A 17,901-nucleotide genomic window follows, 5' to 3' on the forward strand; every position below is an offset into this window, starting at 1 on the left:
GTCAGTCCTGCTTCCAAACCAGGTGTGGAGGAAACTAGGTCTCATCTGCTGACCATTGCCATTGTGTCTTGATGTCATATGGTATCAACTGCTCAAAGCAGGTTGTACATAGTCCCACAGACTCTTTAGAAATGTTCTTGTTGGATCTGATCCCCAGTCAGGCCCCAGTGTGCCCCGCCACCAAATCTAAGATCTTGGGTTCTGGTTCTCTTTGGTTACACTCATATTTCAAGATTTTTTTTGTTGTTTCACCCTCGGAGAAATGAGATGCTGGCTTCAATTTTAAGTTGCTTACTAATAGCCAACCTATTTAATCTTCACCTTAACAAGAGACACCCACTTCCCTCTTTGATACCACGCAGTTATACCTCTCCCTGACCTCGGATGCCTCAGGAGATTTTAGACTCTTTAATAAGCTAACATGCACTGTAAATTAACAAGGGGCCAGAGGCATTCCAAACTTACTTAACCACAGGAACTTTTTTGTAAATCCTTGTAAAACAAAGCTCAGCTGCACTGTGGCTTCAATTCTGTGTTTGTCAAATTTCTTTCCCAAAGAACGTGGTTATAACGAGAACACTTGGACACAGGAAGGGGAACATCACACACTGGGGCCTGTCGTGCGGTGGGGGGAGGGGGGAGGGATAACATTAGGAGATATACCTAATGTAAATGATGAGTTAATGGGTGCAGCACACCAACATGGCACATGTATACATATGTAACAAACCTGCACGTTGTGCACATGTACCCTAGAACTTAAAGTATAATAAAAAATAACTAAATAAATAAATAAATAACGTGGTTATATATAATTTTTTCACTCTAATCCAGAAAGGCAATTCTGCATTTCTTCTTGTCCCCCTCCTTATGGGTGTGAGAATGGAACTCTCCTGACTTAGCCATTTATCTCTATAGCAGTTATAATTAGTGAAGCCCCAGATGGCTTCAGGTTTCATAATATGGCACTGACACCTTATTTCAGCATACACAGCTCTTTGATGGGCATACTATAATTCTCATAATTGTTAAGTAGTTTTATTACTCATTTGGATGCCAGCCTTTATCAACTACAGTTATAACAGAAGCTGTAAGCATTATCTGCCTAATTGCTTGGGGAAAGCAGAGCTCTGTGTTTAAAGGTACTTCAGTTACTTCTCTGACATTTCTTAAGTACTATGTGAGAAGGAGAAAATTGGGTCTCAGGTAATTAAGAAGGCATTGAAGAAAGCAAAATGTCCAATTGAACTCATTATTGCCCTTTTAGAATCATTTTCAGACATTCTTTCCATTCAAATGCTGAACAAATCTCCCTTGCCTATGCCAAAAAGAAGAAAATATTCTTGGATAGGTGTAAATGAAACAGTATGCTGGAATATTAGCTACAATTTATGTCTCTCCTTCCATGAGCTGGCTTTGTGCTAGGGGATACACACACACACACACACACATACATACAAATCCTCTTAACAGGCAAGAGAGAGATCACTGTCTCCATGTTACAGAAGTGAAAACTTAGGGCCGGGGGGCTAAGTTACTTACGTAGCAACCCACAGAGAGCTTCCACTTAAGGTTGTACAAGTGGCATATTAGTGCATTTCACAACTCTAGGGGAGGTGCCATGGACTCCATAGTCACTGTAGATTTGCATAGTTATTAGGACCGTATCCCAGTGGATGATAGAAAAAGATCTTGAAGAAGGGCAATGTCATTATACTGGTTAATGGGTCTGGTTGGTCCCCTTACTAGCAAAGTCCAAGCTGTGTATAGAACCTGAGACAACTAAGAGAAAAGAAAAAGTCTTACTAGCAAAGTCCAAGCTGTGTATAGAACCTGAGCCAGTCTAACAGAATAGGAATTATAAGAAAAAAAAACTGTACTGGGGTCTAGGTCAGGGTTTCTCAGCCTCTGCACAATTGATATTTGGAGCTAGGAATTCTTTGTCATGGGGCTGTCCTGTGCATTGTAGGATGTTTAGCAGCATCCTCGGCCTCTACCCAGTAGATGCCAGTAGTAGTACATATCCTCTCCCACCAAGTTGTGACAACCAAAAATATCTCCAAACATTTCCAAGTCTTCCCTGAGGGGAAGGGTTCAAAATCACCCCTGGTTAAGAGTGCTTGATAGCTCTTTAATTCACTGACCATGTGTTGTCGGGAAAATCTATTAACTTTCCTATACCTGGGTCTCCTCATCTGAACTTGAGGAATGAAAATTCTTCAACCAGACTTGAAGAGTGGTTGAGAGACCTAGTTTACTGTAAGGAATATGAAATTATCCTGGTGATGGTGAAGTTGTAGAAGGAAGCCAGGGTTTACAAGGGTTTCTAGACACTCTTGACCTAAACATTGCATCAAAATGAAAGACTAATAGCCAAAGATTAAAGCAGCAGGATAAATATAAGGAAAGCATTGCTTCCATGAAATCGTTAGCAGTGACAGGAGAGCAGGCAGCTCTCACACCCATTGTGAACTATAGTAAAGGCTACGGAGCAGTGAAGTACTGAGGGTGACAGTGGGAAATTGGGCCATGTTCATAAGTGCTGAATGCCTCTGTGCAGGGCAGGCGGTTGATTCTTTTAAGCTGTGAATCCTTGGAAGGATTCAACTAATGGGTGATATAATCCATGTTGTAGATTGGCTAGAGACAAGGGGAGAGTGAGTTAGGAGGCTTTTGTATCAATAGTAATATGGACAACAGTAATTCCTATTATAAACGTTTCCATGTAAGAACGGCCTTGATGGGGGGGCCAGGCGCGGTGGCTCACACCTGTAATCCCAGCACTCTGGGAGGCCGAGGTGGGCGGATCACGAAGTCAGGAGATCGAGACCATCCTGGCTAACACGGTGAAACCCCCATCTCTACTAAAAAAAAATACAAAAAAAAAAAAAAATTAGCTGGGCGTGGTGGTGGGCGCCTCTAGTCCCAGCTACTCAGGAGGCTGAGGCAGGAGAATGGCGTGAACCCGAGAGGCGGAACTTGCAGTGAGCCGAGATCATGCCACTGCATTCTAGCCTGAGCAACAGAGCGAGACTCCATCTCAAAAATAAATAAATAAATATAAAAGAATGGCCTTGGGATTTGAACCATGCATGTCCTGAGCATCTACCCTAAGTTCCTTTAAACCAGTGACTATTGCTCAGAGATTTTCTAATGACTGGCCTCAGGATACAATGGCATCTAAGAGGTGGAGGAGGTGAGGACACAAGGTAAATACAGAATTAGGGAATGCACTGCAGAGTCATTGCAGACATTCAGAGAAGTGATGAGCATGGGCCAGAAAAGTTAGGAATGGCTTCAAGGAGGAGGTTGAATTTAAGATGCATATCAAAGGGTGCGTAGGGATTGAGTACATGGGCCACATAAGCACAGCATTGGGATGGGAGTTAGCCAAACCTCTTCTGTTAGAAGTCATGGGTAGAGGGAGAGGATCAAGAGAAGAGTTATTATTTTTTAGTCGATTTGGCATGAGCAGGTAGAGAATATTGAATGGGCAGACTGGAGTAAAGCTAAATATCAAACTGTAAAATATGGTCAAAACCCAACATTTTTCAACTTCTTCTCTTATCTATTTTTTAGTGTGTATCATCTATTTGTTAGGGTGTTGTTTGGGGGGATTGCAACATAGATGAAACCTGAAGCAGATTGTCAAGAACCTTGAAAGCTCACACAGGTTCTGCCAGAACCTTTCTGCATAACTTGTCTTTATGAAAGAGAGGAAGAGGAAGGAAAACAGAGTTGGGATGGGGGATGGTCTTAGCTTCCTCATCTACAAAATGAACATAATATTTCCTCTTTGAAAATTCAATGCATCATTCACTGGTGAGGTCTTAAAGATGTCTAAAAGAAGGGCATGAGAAAAATTGTTGACCAGTCAATCAGTGCTTTTTTGGGAAAAAATAGCAATATTTTATTGAATTGTGGTGTTTTGCTATCTTGTGTTTGTTTTGTTTTCTTCTATTTTGTTTAGTTTGCTATTTGCTTTGCTCCTTAGGGAAAAGAGAAATTCCCAAGTGTAAGAAACATTGCATTTCTTCAAGAAAGAATATAGCAGGAACAAAATTGAAACCTTCTGAGCAGTGGTTTTTCAGAGTTCAAGAACCCCCTGGCACTGCATGGAAAATGTGGTGTGAATATGCAGTTGTTTGGTGAGAGTCCATAGCTGGCATTGAGTTCTCAAAGGGTCTATGAGGCAAAAAAGAAGTTACAAATACCATTGTAGGGCCATGATTACTGATCTTTGAGGAGGTACATGCCTCTAGGAAATGGTAGGTTGGCTTTGAAACTTAGCAAGACCTGTGTCTCCCCTCACCCTCATCCAGCCCTGTTTTAAAGCTCCTTTTCCCATTTCACCATGCCATGGCTGGGTCTGCCAAGCAACAGGAAACGGGAAGAGATGTAGCAATGGGATGAAGAGGGCAGGGCTGCCTAGAGTGGGGCCACCAGCTTCGCTTCTTGCTATACCATCTCCTGGCTCTGAGCTTTGGGCATCACTTCCCTTGTCTATAAAATAGGGACAACAGCAGCAGCTGCTTCTTAAGCTTATAGTGAGAAAGAATTGCAATGGCCAGTGGAAAGCCCCTAGCCTGGTACCTGTACCTACTAGACTTTTAACAGATATGAGCTATTCATATGAAGTTTAGAAATAACCTAGGATGTTCATTTAGTGAAGATAAAAGTTTTCTTGAATTGCTAGCTAATTAAAAAAATGAAGTAATGGCCTGGCTCGAGGGTACATTGTATTACCTAGATACAACCATATAGTATATATAAAAATATATGCTGAAACACATGGAGAAAAGGTGGATGTTGCCTGGGAGCAAGTCTCCTTTCCATGTTACAAAACAATAAAACACAATAAACCCCAAAAGTGTTAACAAACCCCAAGCAGCTTGGTCTGCAGCTGGAATCTGTGTGCAGTTTTACAGATGGGTTGTATTCCATTCCCAGAATAGCAACAGGAGAAGGAAAGAGCGGAAACAGAGCTCAAGATTGTTCTTGTATGAAACATTCTTTTAAAAGAAAACAAAATCTTCCATTTGTTAATGTTTTTTTAAAAAATGAGAAAACCCTAATATGACTTTAAAGGGGTAAGGGGAAACACTCCAAATACTTCTGAGTTCTAAAGGGAGGAATCTGAAAATGACATGTATTTGATTTTCACCTTAACCATGAATTTTCAGGAAAAGAAATGAAAAATAAAATGAAAACTTATCAATGAAATACAAAACTTATCAATGAAATAAAACAAAGAAAAATGATTGAACGATCCTACATAAAGGGTACTTTCTTTCAAATTGTGTTTATCACATGAAATAATATGCCTTGGTGGCCAATCATTCACCTAAAAACAGCCTTGCCTTCTAAAAATAATACAACTCGTGTACCATGCTGGGATTGTAGGGCAGGGCAGCCACCAACTCGTGACTCCACAGGATGAGAGTGGGGCTCAGAGGGCTTTGTTTCAGCTGTTCATCAAGACTCCTGAATTCTATGCTGGGCACCCAGGTGCTTCTCAAAGGCTGTGTAGATCTTCCCAGGCAAAAGATCCCCACCAAGCAGACACAGTTCCCATACTGATCCTGACACTCAATTGATATTGGCAAGATAAATAAAAATTCATGCAGACCAGTGGTTCTCAACCAGGAGCAATTTTACCCCACAAGGGACATGCGACCATGTCTAGAGATAATTCTGGTTGTCACAACTGTAGGTTGAGGGTAGGGGTGGCTCCTGGCATCTAGTGGGCTGAGGCCAGGGGTGCTGTTCCACATCCTGTGATGCACAGGACAGCCCCCATAGCAAAGAATGATCTGGCCTTACATGTCACTAGTGCCAAGGTAGAGAAACCCTAGCCTAGAGAAACTTACTCAGACTCTCCCATTCACCTGAAAAAAGAGACAAGTAGAAAAAATTCCCAAACCTTTAAAAATGTTCATATTCCTTATTACAACAAGTCAACTTGTAGGAATTTACTCCTAAAAAGTGCTGACCCACGCTCACAAAATGTCTTTTCAAGGGTATTTTTTGTACCATTGCTTATAATAACAAAATTCAAGACAACATCAATGCCTATCAGTTGACTGTGGTTAAAACACATCATGGTTTATTCATGCAGTGGGATTCTAGGGGCCAATGAAGACTGAAGACAGGATATTTTCGTAGTGGAAAGATTATTGTAACACACTGTTAAGAGACAGTAAGCAAATTACAAAATAATATATGGATGTGATCCCAGTTTTAAAGAAGAAAATATCAGGTATACATGTATATATGTGCACAGGAAGGCATTGGAATGGCTGATTCTTGGCAGTGGTGAAATTATGGGCATTTTTTTTCCTTTTGCTTACCTGTACTTTCTAATTATTAATATATTGAATATGAGTAATTTTTTATACTTCAAGCTAAAACATAGTTCCCTTCCTTCACCCTGTACTCCCCTTTAGCTCCTCCTATATTTCTTCTTCCTCCTTCTCTGTGATATCTTTTGAAGAAAGTGTCTACATTCACTGTTTCCACTTCTGCAACTGTGGCTCATTCCTGCCACACCACTGACATGACTCTTAGCTGGGACATCAGAACCATCAGAGAGTCCATTCTGGAGGGAAGGGTCACATCTTGATGACCCTCTGCCACAGTTGATAACTCACTTGAAACACCCCTGTTATTTCTTCTTGGACAGAGGTTTCTTTTTTTCTAACTTCTCAACCATTCTTGGCCTCCTTCATCAGCTGCTCCTTAAGGGTGCTGGAGTCTCCAGGAACCCCTTGTCAGCCCTTCATGTTCCTCACTTAACTGTCCTTCCATTTTTTCATTTGTTTAAACACAAGATCCTTACCCTCTGCATTATCCTCCTCACCCTTCACCCCCTCCATAACTCTGGAAGCTGCTCTTCATCCCTACTTCTTCCTTCCTAGTTCAGATACTAGCTGCTGTGGCCTAGACTGTTGTGGTATGTCCCAGGTAGTCCTACTTTCTTGCATCCCCCATCCCCTGTTCCATAGATTGCTCTTCCTGAAATGCAGATTCCATTTCCGTTCTACTCTGTTCAGAATCCTCTTGCCCTTAGATCACAATTTGAATTCCTTGGTCTGACACACGAAGATCATCTCACCTGGCCCTTGCCTGTCTTTCCTGCAGAACTCCCTACCACACTGAGCTTCCTGGGGCTCCATGACATATTTTAGATGTTTCTGTCTTTGCATGTGTGGTGCTTTCTCCATTGTAAAGTTACCCCCTACCCAAGATCCTTTGCTTTTCAGCCTGGCAAACTCTATTCTTCTTTTGAGAGTTTGTGCAAATGCTTCTGCCTCTGTGGTAGTGACCCTGGGGCCTTCGGAGTTGAGAGCTTTATACTTTGTACTCATTACCTGTAATTGATAGGCTTATTTCCTCCCTAGAATGAGAGCCCTTTAAAATAAGGACTGTGTTGTAATCATGGTTGGAAAAGTTTTAAAATAATTAAAATATATGAAAAATGCCCAGCCTCTGATAGGTGCTGAGTGGATGGATCAGTGGTGAGATTATGGATTGATGAATGAAGGGATGGATGAAGAAATGAATAGATAGATGGATGGGTGTCAATATTTCTTAAGTGCAAACAGGATAGAAATTTTATATAGTACCCATTTTACAATAAACGACTTAGAGTTGCAAATTTTTACTCAATATGCTATTGAGATGATCATTGAACTATGAGTTTCAATCCAAGATATGAAAGCAAAAGGAAAATCATGGTGCCCTCCATGGATTCTAATAGAGATGATGGTATCCTTGAAGGATAAAAAAAAATGGATAGTAAAAGGTTTCCTTGATTACTGAATCACCCAGTATTTTGAAGGGCAAACATAACAACAGTCCTTGTGTTCTGTTCTCTCATAGGTCACTGGGAATAAAATGACATCTCTAAACTTAGCCACCATATTTGGACCCAACCTGCTGCACAAGCAGAAGTCATCAGACAAAGAATTCTCAGTCCAGAGTTCAGCCCGGGCTGAGGAGAGCACAGCCATCATTGCTGTGGTGCAAAAGATGATTGAAAATTATGAAGCCCTGTTCATGGTAGGTGGCCCTTCTGTGGCAAGACATCGTAGCAAACTGCCTATTGGTTGCCTCTGGAGGCAGGATGAAATTCTAATAGACCACCCTCTGGGGTGCAGTGCTGCTTACTGAATTCATTGGAAGTCAGGCAGTTTCAGCAGGAGTAGAAATTTGCACAACTATGATGTCATTTCGAGTTTGTGATTCCATGTTTAAACAAACATACCAAATTATAATTTTCATTTTGTTGTCCTCTAAACCATGGTCACATTTTGGAGTCATTTAATTATAAAGCAGTGTCCTTGCTCAAGATGTTAATAAAACCCTTCTTTATGGAATTCTGTGTCCCTCATGAATTCATGTATTCATAAGCATCCTCAGTGGTTTCACCTCCTCCAAGGTCAATCTTGACATTTTACCTCCTACATGAAGCTTCACCTGTCCTTCCTTTGTCATTCCCTTGCCACTTCTCTGTCTCCTGAACTCCATTAGTGTCCTTACTGATGTTTATCTTACCCAACATTGTGTATAGTTGTTTATGACCATTTCCCCTAGTAGAGTATAAATGCATTTAAAACAAGGACTGCACCCTTGTTATCTCCTCTCCATATCCTCTGTACACTTTTGGAAAGCCCTCCATCTGGCAGGCACTCAATAAATATTTTTTTGATTTGTATTGAATTACCAGTTCCTGTTTTCCTTCATCAAACTGCATTGCTTGCTACAACTTCCCTTGAAACATTAAAACAAATGCCAACTCTCTTCTGTTTCTGTTCACCACTAATATTGCATGTCAAAATTTACAGGAACCTTCTTCATGTTTTTTCTCCCATTTCTCTTGTCAATTTGCAAACGCTATAAAGTCTGCCTTTTCCACTAGAGCCTTTTGTGGCTCCTTCAACCAAGAATTCTAGTTACTTCTTTTAAATTTCTTTAGTAATTTGTCTACACTTATCAAGTGCTTTGCATTAGATTTATGTCCATGCTTGTCTTATACCAATTATTTTTTGTAAATTTGAGACCCAGTGGTTTAGAATATTTGCCCTCTGTGTCTTACCTACATGATTGTAACGAAGTAATTCAATACTCATTAAACATCAACTCTAGCTTTAGAAATGGGAAAAACAAAAAGATGATGTAATTCTCCGGGTGGTGACCAGAATCATTTGATATGTGAAAGTATTGTGAAAACTGTAGCAGTTTATGCAAGTGTTAATTAATAATTATATTAGTTGGGTAACACGTACTGCCTCAAATCTCAGTACTTTAACACAGAAATAAATATCACCTTGACATAAAGTTTAATCAGGTGTTAGGTGGACAACCTTCCAGGTGGTGATTTAGGAATCCCAGCTCCTTGTATTTCGAGGTTCTGACATTTTTTAGGGTTTTACAGGCAACCCCAGAAAGGTCATCCATCTTGTCCACTCAAATTTCATTGGCCAGAACTTATGCACAAGCCACACTTAACTTCAAGGGAGGCTTGGAAATGCATCCTGGTTGGATGCCCAGGAGGAAGAGCAAATGAAAAGTTCACTAAGGTAGAAGGACATCTCCTGTTTGTGTCTTTGAAGCATTGCCCCTGGGTTGCATATGCTAAGCTCTCAAAAAATGTTGAATAAATAATTGATTCTATATAAAATTTACACTTCAGCCTAAATCCTCATAACTACATATTTGGATGAATCAAATATCGGAACTTTTCAACATTTTCATCAAGTTTAAGTCACATATCATCTTGCCAAGTAGTCTTGGCATTACTTCATGTTCTCTGGATTTTTTTTAACAAAATACTTCTCATCAAACTTAATTCTATTATCTAAGCAAAATTCTCCTTTATATGAAACCACATATCATCGAGCATTTCTTTTCAACTCAGATACCAACAAAACTTTTCCTGGCTTCTTTGAAAATACAGCTGCTGCCATTTTAATTGTGTCATACCTTTTCTTTCCATTTCCTGCCACCTGAATTACTAACAACAGTATAAAAACATCAGTATTCTACCTTTTCCAGCTTTTCCCAAATCTGATCTTTGTTTGCCATTCTCTGTAGGGATTGATGTCGACATTCTCTCATATTTTTGGTCTCCAGTTACAATCTTTACTTCTCATAGGGCCTTTCCTGGCCACCTTGTCTAAAATGCACCTCCACCCGCCATCGCACACATACACACACACACACATCATCACTCCCTATTTCCTTTCCCTGCTTTTTCCCCTTAGCACTCACCACTGTTAACACTGGGTTTTACAAATTTCTCGTTTTATGTTCCCTGCTCCCTAGGAATGTAAACTACATGACAGGATGATTTTTTGGGTCCATTTCTATCTGTAGTACTTTCTTTACTGCATTACCCCTGTGCCTGGGACATGGTAGGAACACAATAAATATTGGTTGAATTAATGAATGACTCAATGGTTGTTCTGTGACATATGATTTCCATATTACCGAGCCTTACTCCTTTTACGTATGAAAAGATTTGGGCATGGAGAAATTAAGGATACCTTTCTTGGAGTAAGTTAACCATTAATATAATCATTCTTGATCTCTATAGAAGGATTATAGTAATCATATATTCAGAAAAATAACAGTGCAGTGGGAGGAAGAGGGACACAAATATCTCAAGCCTTGGTCTATGAAAAGAAACTGACTCTGGAACCAGAAAATTTACTATCGTCCTGTCCCTGTTATATATTGGCTACATGACCTCATCTTCCTCTGTTTCTATTTCTTTAGTTATCAAATACTAGATTTGAATGAATAATAGCTAAGATCCCTTCTGGTTCTAAAATCTGCATGGTTCTATGCCCTAGCACTGACTTCCCTTCCTTCCTTTTTTAAAGCACAGAAGAACATTAATCTCATCACATTTTGGATTCTCTTGGCATATTGGCAGTTCAGAAACTAGTTGGCTACACCAAGGCTGGTGGTTGGTCAGCAAAGCTGATCTGCATGGGTGGACAAAAATGTAATCGTGTATATAGCTATTTTGTTTTGTTTTGTTTGGCTTTTTAAAGAAGTTTTCAGAATTATTATAATTCCAAACAAAGAAGGATGAAGCTAGTCAGGGCCTGATGGTTAAAAGTAGTTAGTTATTGTGCAGTTTCACAGTCCTTGGGTTTAGGAGCTCGGAAAGGGAGGTGTCACTTCTATTAGCATTAGAAAGGAAGACTTGTTAGGAAAGGTAGCTGTGAGCTTGTCCTGGAAGGCAGAACAGACCTGGAGGCAGTGATTCCATAAAGTAACTGGTGGAAGGGCTATAGAAGCTCACAGAGGCCTGGCAGGGACCCAAAATTTGTTCTGAGTGTTCTAACGTCCTTCATTTCCTGATGCTGAGACTGCCTCTTTCAAGTGGCCACTCTCTGAGTTAATGGAAAAGGGCAGAAAAGAACCTGGCTTCGTCCTGTAATACAGAAGAGGCACCTAGATGCAGAGGTTGACACACAATTTAAGAGTCTGGCTAGGACAGTCTTTTGCATTGGTTGTTTGCTTTTCAGGTACTGGTTTGGATATCCTTGAGCTGGAAATAGATCATAATAGCAGATATCATGACCACAGGTATCAAAATACGAAGGCAGTAGATTATAATGGTGGTTCTCAAACTTGAGTGTGCAGCAGAGTTGCAAGGAAACTTAGACATTCAGATTCCTAGGATGCACTCCAGAGAGTCAGATTGAGCAGCACTGGGATGGGGCCCAGAAATCTGCACTTTCTAGTGAAGATCTCCACAGAGTTCTGGTAGTTTCCTAACCACACCTTTGGAAACCATATCTTGGGAAACACTGGTACGGTAGAAAGACCATGTGCATTGGAATATGAGCTACCAAAATTCAAATCCCTGCTCAGCCACTTATTTGGTATGTAATCTTGGGGCCCCCCAGTTAATTTCCCTAGCCAAAAGATGAAACAACATGACCTAATTTACAGGATTGTTATAAGAATTAGAAATGACATTTTAAGGCACCTAGAACAGAATTAACATACACTAGGCATTAAAAAAAGATTTCTGCTATTATTATCACATTAAGGTGATAAGGTGCCTGCTCTATCAAAGCATATTTGGGTGTTTTCTTGGAAATCAAGCCCACTCTGCCCACTGTGTATAACGCTGTGACCTGATCCCACACATACATACTCCTAGGCCCTTACTCTGCTCTTCTTTTTATTCCATAGCATTTATTACCTTTTAACCCACTATATAATTTACTTATTTTTATGCTTATTGAAACCTAATAAAATACAAACCTGATAAAGGCAGAGATTTTTTTTTTAATTATACTTTAAGTTCTAGGGTACATGTGCATAACGTGCAGGTTTGTTACATATGTATACTTGTGCCATGTTGGTGTGCTGCACGCATCAACTCGTCAGCACCCATCAACTCGTCATTTACATCAGGTGAGATTTTTGTTTGTTCTGTTCACTGACATTCACAACAGCTAGAAAGTACATAGCAGAAGATGGGTGCTCAGTAATTATTTGTTGAATAAATACTGCAATTCTGTATTACTAGAAAAAAAATGTATTTTTGATGTTTGGATTTTGTCCAGTGTCCATACTGCTTATATTCCCGTATCTTTAAGTCATGACCCTCCACTTCTGATATCAACACCTATTGAAAAACTGGCTAACATAAAATGATACTCTGTGGGAGCACTGGAAATCAAGGATAAGAATCATGAATATCTAGACAAAGTCATTGGTATTATCCTAACCAGAAAGTTCTCACTGACTAAATCATTGATACATGAATTGTTCTGAGAGTTGTTGCTTCTGTAACTAATATTGGGAATTCCAGAGAAAACTCATCATTGCTCTTGGGATTAGTAAGAACTTCAGAGCAAATAGAGAAAACTGTCAGCTTCTTCTAAGGGCTGATATTAAACAATTCTTACTAGGGCTCCTTCTTAGGAGAGGGGCAAGAAAGAGAAGACACCACCCTTGTAAGCTGATGAAAAGTCCGAAGTGCAGTGGAGACGTGGGAAAGCCAGTGTGTTCCCACCCCACTGAGTTGTCAGCCTGAACTGGGGACCAGCTTAGTGCACGTGGGAAATTTCAAATGAGCACTACTGGGAGCAAGGGTCAGAGGCTGTGATGAGGATTCCAAGTCAGAAGCCAAACTTTGCTTTGTGTTCTCTTCATTCCCCGATGCAAATCGCATTTTCTTAAAGCCTCTTTGCACGCCAAGTCAAAGAGTCAAGCATTCATCCAGGTCATCAAGCAAGAAACCACCCCTCCCAGTATATCCACATAATTATATATGATTTCCATTTCCTTTTCTATATATCACAAATACCACTGTCTATGTGCCAGGGATGGGCTACCCATTACATACATCATTGGCTTGTTTAAATCTCACTACCATTTCAAGAGGAGTAAGCCAAGTTCATTTGCCCAAGTGACGCAGTGACTAAATTAATTATTTCTACAGCATGATGCCTCCTCACACAAAAGAAGAGGCACTTTGATGTGGTATCTCAGATATGGAGTCCATTTGTGGAGAAAGAATAAGAAAATATATTTCAGCCAATCTGAAAATGAGGAATGAAGATGTTTAACAGCAGTAATACTGCTGGACTAATAGCACCCCTGATGTTCAGGCCAGCAGATGGCTTCAAGAGCCAGCAAGTGTTCCTGCTATAGCCTGCTCACTTTGGCCCTGTCTGCAAAGACAGAACATGTGTACTGTTGGTGTCCCACAAAGGTGGAAGGAAGCAGAAGTAAATTATTCCTGAATCTTTTCCACTTCCTTTAACCTGTTGCCATGGAGCAAAGACTGCTGATTTCTTTCATCTTTGCTTGAATTATCCTCCAACATCATCCCAGGAGCCCTGGACTCTTCCACTGTATTTGTTCACTAATGTACCTAAATTGCCAAAACATGCTGCCTGGCATGTATCAAGCACTTGAGAAATATTTGCCAAATGTAATGCATCTTGACCCTCCTGTGCACCCAGATCCCCTTAAATTATTAAACCACCTGTCACAACAGAGCCACGCCAAAGGTTCTAAGCTGGGCCTGTCCTTGTTTGAGCTTTTGCTCCCATAAACAGCCAAAGTGATTTCTTTTAGTGTGTTTGTTAACTACAAAATGCCATCATGATTTCCAGTGATATTTACTTTTGCTGGGTTTTAAATACTAAAGCATCTTTCTTGGTCAAGTGTAAAGTGGTGGACTGGTATGGAACACCCAGTGACAAGCGCAGTAGGGCTGGGTCCTGGGAATAGCTCTTCGAAAAGCCCTTAATGGTTTATTGTGGTGACTTAGTAAATGGAGAAAACTCATACCATTTTTCTCTCTCAGTGGTTTATGGAATAAACTACCTCATAGCAATCATACCCTAGGCAATAATTCAAGGTTTCATTTTTAATTTGATCGGGTAGATTTTAATTGTGACAGTTTTATTCTTTCATATGTGCAGTGTTTACATTTTTTTCTCTGAAGCTGGAGAGGCCAAAGTTCTTTTGATTTTTTTGGAATAGCATTATGCTTTGAAGGAACTCATTAAAATCTAAGGAGCTGAGTTTCCAGATAAACACGACCATAAATGGTACCCTTAGAAAATATCTAGAATTGTTACATGGTTGACTAAAGCCCAGTAGAGATTTTGATGTGAAACAATGAATTGTAAATGAAGAATCACTTTGAGCTGGGTTTTGTTTCTTCTTTTTAATAGGCAGAATTGCTTGATTTTTTAAAAAATGTAATATGTCTTTCACTACCCTTCTCCTTAGTTCCCATTTTGCTATATACAAAAATTCTAGAAGCAGAAAATGAAAACATTGTTTAATTATTGAGCTATCTTTTTCAAAAAGTTTGGGAGTTTTTGTATTGATAAGAAAAATAGCTTAAGAACTTAGAAAAATTCTGATGATAATCAGTTGGGAAAGAAAATTTATTTTCCCACTCTAGAAATGAATAGCAAGAAGACTGTGCTGCAGCATGGTATTGGTACCACTGATAAGTAGAGAGAAACATCTAGACAAGGGTAACATAACACATGCAGACCATAATCCTGGGTGATTTTAGATTATTATTTTTTTTAGCCATTTCAGCAACATTCACTGCACATCCATTGGGTAGAAATCACCACCCTAGCTTGTATTCTGAAAGAGCATAAAATTGAGCAAGTGACAGTGTGTAAGTGAATAAGTGGGTGAAGGTCATAGAAGTGCAGGTAAGAGCTTCCAGAGAGGAAAGAGTAGGAAGGCAAAGTTAGAGGAGGAAAATGAGACATCATTTACGAAACATTTGACTGGCAAGGAGAACAATAGTCAACTGCAAATGGCTTTCGACATCAGCATCTATTATGTGACACAGTAAATATAGGGGGCACAGTTTCAGCAGCTCGGTAGCACTTTGCTGTCTCTGCTCTGCCATCTTCAGCTGCAAAATGGCTACAGTTGATAACAGCATCTCTTCCAGCCATCATTGCATTAATTAATGAAGAGACGATGTTTGTTATCATGCACCCATTTTCAATAGGGAAGATAAGCTTTTCCAGAAGCTCCTATATGCCCCCCCTTCAGGCACCAGCATGTGCATACATGATCTTGCCCTAGCTTTGAGGGAGGCTAGCTGACAGAAAACTACAAATTTCTGAGCTTGTTTCAGTTCTGGGTAAACAAATCAGATAATCTCTGCCTTCAGGAAACTTACCTTCTAATGATGTGAATGGTGGGAAGATTCAAGGTCTGGCAAAAGGAACTGGAAGGGGGAGGCTACACAGAGTCTGGCTTCAAGACCATTGCAGTTGAAGGGCCAAGAGGCCATAGGCTGTAACTCTAGAAATTCAGAGGGGGATTGGAAGCAGAGACATAGCAAGAGAAAATCCTATAACTGAGTTACCCAAAAGAAATGTTAAGTAAAAGAGAAGAGAGTGCTTCTTCTCTGAAAGCAAATGGATGACTGTTAATAAAAGCTAATAATAATTGCAGAACAAATATTGTCCATCTCCATGTTATCTGCTTTTATTTTTTCAAGTGTTTAACTTATTTCATCTATTTCTAATAAAACATTTTATTACTATATCTCTTTGCAATTGGTAATCTATTTTCAATTTTTTTTTTGGCGCTTTTGATTCCCATAACACCCCTATTAAGGAAAATGAATATGCATATGTTTTCAGATGTGGGAACAGAATCCTAAAGAAGGTGATTGATGTGTCTAAGTAATAATTATAAACAGCAGAGCCAAAACTGGATTTCAGGGGCTATTGCCTCAGTCAGATTTTTTTACAGCATCCTAATTCCTAAAAAGTTATGCTTAAGTCAGTGGTCTACCTAGATATTACTTTCTTACTTATTTCAAGCTTCTGTTTCCTATTAGTTTATTCACTTGACTTTTGTTTCTCCAGTAAGTACCTAAATTAATAGAGAAACAAATGTTCATCCAATTTAACTGAGCCAGTAGTTTGACATTTTTATTAAATGTTAGGAAATGAAATGTGCAGTTATAGTCAAAGATTAGAGGAATTATAGGAAAACAGTACTGGGTGCTGTTGTATGAACATTAAAAAAATCAGTTTCAGGCATCATTTCAAATTTCTTACCTCATTTTCCCACTGACCCCAATTTTCTGAATCATTCCTTTATTTTTTAAAATGTGGTTTAATCACATAAATTTTGAAGCTGCCTTAAATCATTATGTAACAAAATGGATTATACATAAATTAACTAATGAATTATATACACTGTAGTTTTGCATAATACATAGGAAAATACTATTTGCCTTCCTGTAATACATGGATCTAAATTTTTAAACTATATCTTTTTTATGTATTTGTAAATAGTGTCTCCAAGCCAAAATGGTACCATGGGCCTTTTAAAAGGAAACTATAGATAGATTTATAACTGTGACCCTTCCTATTTGCATTTGTTACCAAGTAAGAGTCACGTATGCTACATAAAATAGGCCTCAATAATTATGATTGGTCACCTAGTTGAATGAGGAAAACCTCTGAATTGCAGACTAGCTTAACAAAAATTTATGGAGAGTTATTTTTTAAGTAATGATACTTCTGAAACCTATTCTAATAATGCATCCAAGTTGATAATTTATCTTAGACATACTACATACTCTCAAAGAATTAATATTGTCATGGTTGTACCACTCTGAAGGGCCTGCACTCTAATTGTTTATTCTTTAATTAAATCCAAATGGGAATGGATTAGTGCTTGGAGCGAAATTTTTTATTACATGTCTAAGCCTAACAAATTTTAAATTAAACTAACTGGATGAAAATACAAGTACTTTTCCTAATTTGTTTATGGAAGTGTCTTCTAAAAAAGAGATTGGGACATATATTTTTGTCCTATATTATTTTTTGCTTTGCTGTTCATTAAAAAAATATGAGTTCTCTTTTTTCTCATTTTCACCCTGTAGGTGTTACATTTTAAAAAACTGTTATAATAGCACATGGCTGTTGGATGATGATCTTTGAAAAAAAAATACAGTAAAAATGATGTCTTCCTGTTTAATTTATACAGTAAGAGAATAATCTCACCCTTGACCTAAATATCCTGTCATTTCCCTTCTCCCCATTTTCATTCCCAGGCCACTGCAGCTGGTCACAAGGTTTTAAATACCATCTATATGTGTCTCTTAAATGTCTATGTTCAACCTAGACTTCTCCTATGAACTCTGAATCCTTATTGCCAACTATCTACAAGATATCTCCTTCATTTGGATGTCTCGCAGACCTCTAAACATTATCAAATCAAAACCACACTCCAAAACTTGACCCCCAACCTTCTCCTCCTGCAGCTTCTCCAAACCAGTCAACAGCAACTCCATCTTTCTAGTTGCCTAGGCCCCAAGCATTGAGGTCATCTTTTCTTCTCCCTCTCCTTCTCTCT

General features: G+C 39.2%; 1 protein-coding gene across 5 annotated transcripts in view; it reads left to right on the forward strand.

Annotated features, from left to right (window-relative positions):
• ARHGAP6 (Rho GTPase activating protein 6) overlaps positions 1–17,901 on the forward strand; it is a 597,687-nt gene that overhangs the window by 557,270 nt on the left and 22,516 nt on the right. For all 5 annotated transcript variants that reach the window (XM_017953833.3, XM_003917397.5, XM_009197187.4 and 2 more), the window contains one exon: positions 7,882–8,061. In XM_017953833.3, coding sequence (XP_017809322.2) covers positions 7,882–8,061 — 180 coding nt within the window. The remainder of the gene's footprint in view (positions 1–7,881; positions 8,062–17,901) is intronic.

This window comes from Papio anubis, chromosome X (assembly GCF_008728515.1).
Source record: "Papio anubis isolate 15944 chromosome X, Panubis1.0, whole genome shotgun sequence".
In the NCBI taxonomy this organism is placed as follows: Eukaryota; Metazoa; Chordata; class Mammalia; order Primates; family Cercopithecidae; genus Papio; species Papio anubis.